Source organism: Takifugu rubripes, chromosome 3 (genome assembly GCF_901000725.2).
Source record: "Takifugu rubripes chromosome 3, fTakRub1.2, whole genome shotgun sequence".
NCBI classification, from domain to species: domain Eukaryota; kingdom Metazoa; phylum Chordata; class Actinopteri; order Tetraodontiformes; family Tetraodontidae; genus Takifugu; species Takifugu rubripes.
The window spans coordinates 4,128,091-4,136,856 of record NC_042287.1 but is presented as its reverse complement, the minus strand read 5'-3'; the positions used below and the strand labels follow the sequence as shown (position 1 = coordinate 4,136,856).

At 40.3% G+C, this 8,766-nt stretch overlaps 1 protein-coding gene across 1 annotated transcript; it reads left to right on the top strand.

Annotated features, from left to right (window-relative positions):
- The first annotated feature begins 1,985 nt into the window (after positions 1-1,985).
- mapk13 (mitogen-activated protein kinase 13) lies at positions 1,986-8,664 on the top strand. Its single transcript, XM_003962970.3, has 12 exons — positions 1,986-2,186; positions 3,649-3,778; positions 3,853-3,911; positions 4,192-4,297; positions 4,510-4,539; positions 5,389-5,436; positions 5,545-5,659; positions 6,229-6,300; positions 6,782-6,861; positions 7,446-7,524; positions 7,617-7,790; positions 7,916-8,664. Exons 1-12 carry the CDS (start codon positions 2,074-2,076, stop codon positions 7,999-8,001), a joined length of 1,092 nt encoding a protein of 363 aa, XP_003963019.1. The 5' UTR covers positions 1,986-2,073; the 3' UTR covers positions 8,002-8,664.
- Positions 8,665-8,766: the final 102 nt, after the last annotated feature.

Sequence of the window (8,766 nt, the reverse complement as noted above, 5' to 3'; positions counted from 1 at the left end):
CCATTTGCTTTGCTTTAAACATCCTCTCTGCTCCGTTTTGAAGCCCATTATTGAACTTTTTTATGCAAGAAGTTTAGTCATTAGTTACTTTTTTGGAGAAGAGGATTAAAGACACATTTAAAGCCAGAAACCCACATTTTTATCCACATGTTTCTGAGAGAGGGGAAAGATTTAACCTTCTCTGCAATTTAAAAGGAACCCCAAAAGTATTTTGAAAGAACCTCCACACTGTTTTGCATTTATTTGAATGTTAATTACATAATATTTAGATTCTTTTTCAGATCAAAGCCACCAAAGGTCTATGACAAAAGGATTTTCTAGCTACAGTTTATATTGTTCATTATCAGAATCCCAGAGTTCAGTGGAAAAACTATATCTAAACTGAAATTATGACCAGGAAAATATTTAATATTGTTTCAATTAGTCACAGACAGAATAGATCATTGGTTCTGTTGTAGTTTTTGTACCTATATCGCATGTACAAGGCGTTTTTATGACTTTTTTTTCCTTATGAAAGCTGTTTTTATCCAAAGAATCAAATATCGAAGTGACCCTTTTATACTCTTCACTTTCAAAAGCCCTTTTACTGCTTTTATAAGACAACAAGAGGTGAAGGATATAAAAGCTAGTGAAGCAGGAAAAAAACAGAATAATTGAATCTTTTAAAGGCACCAGCAGAGAATAGAAAGAGCAAGGAAGAGGTCTCTGTGAGTGTGTAGAAAGAGCACTTGAGTTTCCACCTCCTGATGAATCTACTTTTCAACCCCTTGAACAAACAAGATTTCTACAATGTCCTAAACATGCTGCATGTGTGATGTTTAGTCTCCTGAACAAAGAGAAAGAAAGCTAGATGGGGAGAGCCATTATTGCACAGCGCACTGTCAAATCTCATTAAGTCTTACATCAGAGGTTGAATAACTCATACGTATCAAAGTAGGTTAGGACAGAAATAAGACAGAAAATAACAGTTTAAAAGATTGGGAGAGGATCAGTGTTTAAACTGACTGCTGGTTAAATCCCTCCAGGTTATGTATCTTATAACAAGACTGTCAGGTTTAAGGTTTAGGGTTTATTTATATTGGCCCTAAATTTAATTCCAAACTGCTTTGAGCAGCTTTACACTCTGTACAATAGGCAATATACATTTGTTGGTATCATTGGGGTTGTTTTATTTCGCCTCACTGCACTCAATTACAAATTGCCAATTAAGAATATGTTGGGTTTTTTTAGTTTATTTTTCGAACATACCTGTATTCAAATGATTAAATAAAGACTGTGTACTGTTGGAAAAGAAGTACTGTTGTTTCATGTATAAATAAGAAAAAACAGGAAACCAAAAAAGGGGGGTGAACTTTGGTGGTGATAATTGTAAATGAGTCAATGGGTTTTGGATGTATCAAAACAAAATTAAAAAGGCCCATCTTAAATTTAAATTTCCTTGTAAGTGTGATCTACAGAAGGCAGCCATGATTCATAAACTTCTGCCAATGAGCAGTAATTATTCCTGCAAGTAACACCTCCTACGTGTGGGTGGAAATATATCGAGTCATGTTGACATGTTTCAGCAAGCAGCTGGCCGCTGATTTTTCACTGCAAAATTTGCACATCTTTACATTTGTTTGACTTGGATCCTATGCACAAGAGTTGTTTTGTGAAATATTTGACGACAGGCAGCACGTTAAGGATCTTTCCGCGGTAATGAACAAATTAGCTCACCATGACGACATGCGTAACGCGGTAGCACCAAAACAAGCTCAGAAAATTAATCCGGATGTAAGCGGAACTGTTGTGGGGTCGCATTCAGAATAAAAGTTCCCGAATTTTGTATAATTTATCATAATATGTCATTAAGATAACATCCTTTTACGTAATGTTGATTCATATGTTTGACCAGAATTACAAGTGGCTTTGCATGTTTTGTACAACCGGTGAACGCTTCGACAATAATACTCCCATTATTTTGAAAATCCAAAAAGGAAGTACTCTCTTTAGAAAAACGCTTCATAGGAGCACTGTTTTGCACTCTCTGCCGAGCGAGTAATAGAAGTTTTCTGCGTCTTTTCCTCTTGTATCATGGAGGCACACGCACATTTCTCTCGGGAGGAAATAAACAACACGGTGTGGGAAGTCCCGGAGAAATATACACGGCTCAAACAGATCGGTACCGGGGCGTACGGTTCCGTGTGGTGAGTGACTTGTCATGAATCTGCAGGCTTGAAGTGTGGAGCATCGACTGTCACTGGACTGTTTTGATATCATGTACACAGCAGCGTTCGTTGTCTGTTCACGGCCAAATTTACATCCCTAAAAGCTGTCTATATTACGAGGGAGACATTGTAAGGGTATTACTATGTCACGACCTTTAAATCGGGCCAAAAACATTCACCCCTTCACCCTCGGTTTTGACGCCAGATACAGTTTCATGAATCTGGGCAGATGCGTCGTGTGTAGTCCAAACACTGGTTTTATTAATTATGTAATAATACACACATACTGCACGGATCCGCATCCACGAAACACCTTCAAACCCATAATGAATGTGGTGTGAGATATGGCCACTTTACAGGTAATGTGTGCTTGCGGCGATGCATGGTAGTATTGATGGTGATGATATGCATACTCATATAGATTTATCATGGGGAAATAATGTCTTAGTAACGTGGTGCACATTTCCTTCCCTGTTGGTAATGTGTGTGTGGTTTATTGCCAAATTTGTTTTAACGTGAGTTAACTGAATGTATTTTATTTAATTTTGCTGTTAAACATCATCAAGGTGGTACAAAAGTGTGTGTGTGTGTGTGTGTGTGTGTGTGTGTGTGTGTGTGTGTGTGTGAGTGTGAGTGTGTGTTTGTGTCTCAGTATAACTTTTACTCTTCAGGTTCCCCTTTAGAAAAACTACAGTCAAGGTCCACTTAATTCCATGAAGAAAAATTTTACCTATGCATTATTATTATTATTTCTAGAATGGCTGGGGGGGCAAATTCTTGAATTAAAGGTTTATTCTTGTATACCAAGCTTCTGTCATGAATGACGTCTACTCCTATACTGGGATCTGCAACATCTATGTAAACATGGATACAGAAGATCTTTATTAATGTCAAAGATGACAATAATGCTCGATCATTCGTCTTCTTGTAAGTGCCAGTTTGAGGGGCAAATATTTCCCGAGGTTCAGAGCAAATGTATACATGAAGAAGAACATCTGCAAGAATTAGTAAGCATTTTATTTGTGTTGTTTTGTTTATTAATTACTCAGTAGCTTTTGTGCATCTGTGCCATCTGCAGCACTCAGCACAAGTGTGTGTAATGTGTGTTGGTGGAAGCGGCTGCAAATAGCCTAACAAGCTTTTCCTCCCACGAACTGGTGCCCTGCAGATCACTGCAAGCGTCCGCATCACGAGGTGCCAAACACTTAAGCATCGACATTTAAAAGGCCACAGCCCCCCCCCAGACTCTCACTTTGAGGATGCAAGGGTTCCCACATCCATGCAGACGTACTTAGCGAGAGTGAAACCTCAAAACAGGCCATCCTGTCGTTTTCTCTCGGCTGCGACTTCAAAAAAAGAAGGAAATTGTAGTGAAAAGCAAAGGCTCACGCAGACTTAAGAGTGCAAAGCTAATGACTTGGTATTCCATTATTCACGACAGCTCAACAATAAATGAGAAGACTAAAGAGAAAGTGGCCATTAAGAAGCTCCACAGGCCTTTCCAGTCAGAGATATTTGCGAAGAGGGCCTACCGGGAGCTCCGGCTGCTCAAACACATGAAGCATGAGAATGTGAGTAGGCTTCGAGTTCCCATTTCCTATAACAAAACTGTACATTCAAAGTCCTTGTCTTTCTTTCAAACCAGGTAATTGGACTTCTTGATGTGTTCACACCTGCCTTGGGACTCGATGAGATGCAGGACTTGTGAGTATTGGCTTCCACATTGGGAAACCCCCCCCAGGCGGCGATAGGCAAGGCCTGAGGAAAAAGCCTGTTGAAATACAGTGCGTGACCAGGATCGTTTTAATTGAGACATTTAGTTCAGGATTACATATGACCGCATGATGATGTAGCGTAAGAGGAATGTTGCATAAATGAAAAACTAGTTTTACCCTTCCTAATACATCCTGGATTCTAGCATGAACCGCGTGTTGAAAATGACAGCAGGTGGAAGAAAAATGTCTATTCTCTCTCTTTTTCCCAGCTACCTTGTGATGCCTTACATGTTCACTGACCTGTCAAAGGTGCGAGGCCCCCTTTCTGAAGACAAAGTCCAGTTTCTTATCTACCAGACGCTCTGTGGTCTCAGGGTAAGCCCAGGACTCCTGCTGGAAAAACACAGAGTTACATTATATAATGCAGTGTTTGTGCTTTTTAATAGGAGCTAGATATTGTGTAGATACTTTATCAGGGTTGCTAACGGCGCCTAATGTTGTCATGCGAAGGGTCATGTGACACTAATGATCATTTTCATCCTCAGTTGTGACTGTGTGTGATCTGTTCTGTCTCTTTCTTTCTGCAGTACATCCACAAGGCTGGAATAATCCACCGGGTAAGAGGCTGGAGTTTAAACTGCTTCTTTCAGAATTTTGTTTTCTGTGCTGTGGTCCTGTTGTAAAGTAAAGTGGAGAGTAGACTGCTGATTCTAATGAGTCAGTCTAAACCTCGCCCGGACAGGTAGAATGACTCTGATGCAGACATGTCTAGAAATGTTATGCCGCACCCTCTGCCCCTTGTTTCAGCACGCATGCATGCATGTACACCAATGTGCTTGTGTTGTTTGTGTGTTAAGGAAGAGGTCAAAATGCAGGTGTGGTACAATATCAGACATAAATTTATTTCTTTCACAATTGAGATTATTACTAATGCCTGTATAAACCGCTATTCACTCCATACTGATGATTTCGGTAGAAGGATGATGCCAATTTTACATTATAACATTGATAAAAGAAGAACTCATTGGTGCATTAGCATTGAGCTAACGGCTAGAATGTGACTGATTCTTTGATATATCGATTTCTTTACCCATGCAGTATTTTATATCCAGGTCTTCCCTTTGTTGCCTGTGAGTCATGGTGGACGTTGTTGTTTATTTGTGATCATTTTGTGACCAGCAGGGTGTTTCCACACTATTACTGTCGTAATTATTAATACAGCAAAGGCTTTACGCAACAAGTCACATCACATTATGTCCCAGATTTTAAAGAATGATGGCATAGAGGCTGCAGTATCTGATGGTCGTGTAAAATCTCCAAAGTTGGTATGAAACCAAGCTGCCGGAGCCCCCTTAGGCCACAAGTTCTAAGCCTCAGATTTGATTTGCCGCCGTAAAAACTCTGTAATTTGTTGCTAATCACTGTGTGCGGTGGGAAACCGTCACTCATCTTATTTTCTATTACAGGATCTTAAACCTGGAAACTTGGCTGTAAATCAAGACTGTGAACTGAAGGTTTGTACAGTGATGGATTACAGCTGAATATCATGACATTATCTTAGTAATAAATAGACGATACACAGGATATTCTGTAGTGTTGTGATCCCTCTGCTTCTGTTCAAGATTCTGGACTTCGGCTTGGCCCGCAGTGCTGATGCTGAGATGACGGGCTACGTGGTGACCCGTTGGTACCGGGCTCCCGAGGTCATTCTGAACTGGATGCACTACACCCAGACTGGCAAGAAAATTGTAGCCGTTACATATTCCTAATGCTGTCTTCGCCGTTGCCTCGGCAATGTGTCGGACTGTCTGTGCTGTGAGGGTTGCTGCTGTTTGGTCAGAAGATCCCACTTACAGGCCCGTTTTCCTGCCGGCTGTGGTTTGGATGGCACTTTATGAGTCAGCAGTTTGTTAATGTATGCTTGTGTTTCGTGCGCACGGCTTCGGAGGGAGTGTGGGTGTTCTGACAATAAACCCTATTTCCTTGAATCTGCTAGCAGTCGACACAGTCTGACAGCAGCCTGATGGTGCTGAGACTCAATAATGGAGCTGTCACACCGTGGTTGCTGATTCCAAGGTTTATATAGCTGCAGGAGAGAGGAGCTTTGCTGCTAATAAACATCTCCTGTGGTTCCGTTCAGCTTACAAAATAGAACGTAACCCCAAAAGATGGTCTGCAGCCAAAATCTCCTGATTTCCAAAGCTTTTGTTGCTGACATCCTCCTGCGCCGAGCTCAGTTTAAAGCACCCCGATGGGCCCCCTACTTGTTTCACACCGATGTTTTCTGTCTTTGCTGTCCATTCTAGTGGACATCTGGTCCGTGGGATGCATCATGGCCGAAATGATCCACGGAAAAACCCTCTTCAAAGGGAAAGATTGTATCCTTTCATCAGCAGCCTCTCGAAAGGGAAGTAAAGAGGATTTTAGAGAAATGGATAGCGCTGTTTGGTGAAGTTCTAAATCTGTTTCATGGTTTCTTTATGACAACATATTTGGACAAAGTGACTTTTATTTGGTAATGGCCACTGTTAAACAGAATGAGGCGATTATAGTATAGTCTATGTAACAAGTCATTAAGTTTCCTCAGGTAACACGATAACGCTACCGCATAAAAAGAATAGCACAACATTTTTTTGATGCATTTTTAATACACTTTTTTATGTTCTCTTAAAGTGCAATTCTTGCACTTTACTGATTCACAGTGCCTACTAGCAAATGGAGTTGTTACTGTTTCATGGAGCTTATCTCACTACCTCGCTTCAGTTTTCAGTTTAACAGGCCTTTGCGGGACCTCATTTTCTGAGTCTTGATTTATTTTTTATTTTGTTTATTAAAACTCTTGACTGTCACCAACATCAGACATGGACCAGCTGACTCAGATCATGAAAGTGACAGGAGTTCCTGGGCCAGAGTTCATACAGAAGCTGGACAGCATTGAGGTACATCTAAGTAGAACTAGAATAATCGGTAAATAGAGCTGCAAAGTGTTACAACAGATGTAAAGCTGACTAAACTGGGAAGAATTATCAGCTGAGTATTAGTAAAGTAGTTATTAAACCTTAAACCCTTCAGGAAGCTGCAGCCGATATTACAGGATTGGATCTGGAGAGGGTGTCTGTTTCTGATTTAAGTTAATAATTGCTAAGAAGTGAATGATTTTTCACAGATGTAATGCATAATGTGTCCCTGAGATTATCTGCAGCACACTAACTCCTTGACTGTAAGTATAGTGTGGCATTACTACAATTAGAACAGTGACAGAAGCCTGCAGAAAAAAGTCAAATCTATGCAAAGAAAAAGAATATATATTTATGAGTTGTGCAGGACAAATGGATGTTTATTGCCATGTTTTACCAAAAATTACAATTTATGTGGAGCCAATCTGGGTTTTTTTTCCCAGTCATGCAATGAAACTGCAACAGACTTTTAACTGAATCCTTGGTTAAACACAAATAAATAGCTGGTATTCAACAGATGCCTTTGACCTGATGCCTCAGTTTGTGTCTTCTATGTGTAAATCCAGGCCAAAAATTATGTAAAGGCGCTTCCTCGCTATCCAAGGAAAGATTTTTCGACGTTGTTCCCAAAGGCAAGTGCAAAGGGTAAGTTCAGTTTTACTACGTTTTGTCCGATAAAGTAATACTTTACGTCTTAGTAAAACGGCGCTTTCTTTCGTTCCTTCGACCACGGACAGGTATTGATCTGCTGGAAAAAATGCTGGTTCTGGATGGAGACGAGAGGCTGACAGCTGAACTTGCTCTGGAGCACTCCTATTTTGATAGCCTAAGAGATCCTGACGACTTTCCTGAGCCTACGCCATATGACGACAGCCATGACAACGCCACGTTATCCCTGGATGAGTGGAAGCGTAAGTCGCCATCACGTTCAATATATAACAATACGCACTGGGAATTCAGTGGGTATAAACGGGTGTGTTAAAGCAATAAATGTTGTACATGCAATAAACAATTAATTTCCTGATTGTGTCCACAGGATTATGTTTCAGAGAGGTGAAAAGCTTTGTGCCATTCCCACGGCGAGACTCGAAGAGAAAAAACACCCTTACAATGTCTCCTTGACCCCGTGATTGTTTTGCTGATGCTCCAACCTGCACAACATACATAGCCGATGGTGCCCTTGTATATTCCAGACATTGGATTCAGTCTTTTAACCAGGGTATATTTAGATGTTGAATCGTCTTTCGGAAAGGGAAACGTCACACAGCTCTTTTTCTGCACGCACTCGCTCGTCAATTTATGCATCGTACATCACTGGACTGTCTTGTGAATTTACCGTAACCAAATGTTCAGAGTTTATCATGTTTGAAATGTCGTTATAGCAACTGTTGCTTCCCAAAGCAGACTACACAAAAAAAAAAAAGTCGGACCCATTGCCAGCTGAAATCTCTGACCACTTAAATTAATTCAATAATCAGGTTAAATCTGTTTGTTTTTTGTGTCAATTCCCTTAATGCTTCATGCTGTACAGTATATGTAATGTCTGACCTATATGTCAAAACTTGCTCTCTTAAAGTTTTCAGGTATCTTAAGTGCTTTACTAAAAGCACAGAGGAGTCACTAGGTTTGTTTCTGGTTCATGCGCCATCAGGATGATTACACAGGACATGTTTCTGACTCATTTGTATGCATGTACCGGTAATATGCATCTTTGTTTATGGCTTTGCTTCTCTTTGTACAAGTGTGTAAAAAATAGAGGAAACAAGTCTGTTCTGCGTCTTTATACACACTGTTGTATATTTAAAGTATCTTCTTAAAACAGGTCTTGGGAAAAATCTAAATAGGATTGTTATGCATAAATCCACACTGTGAAAACATCATTCTAAC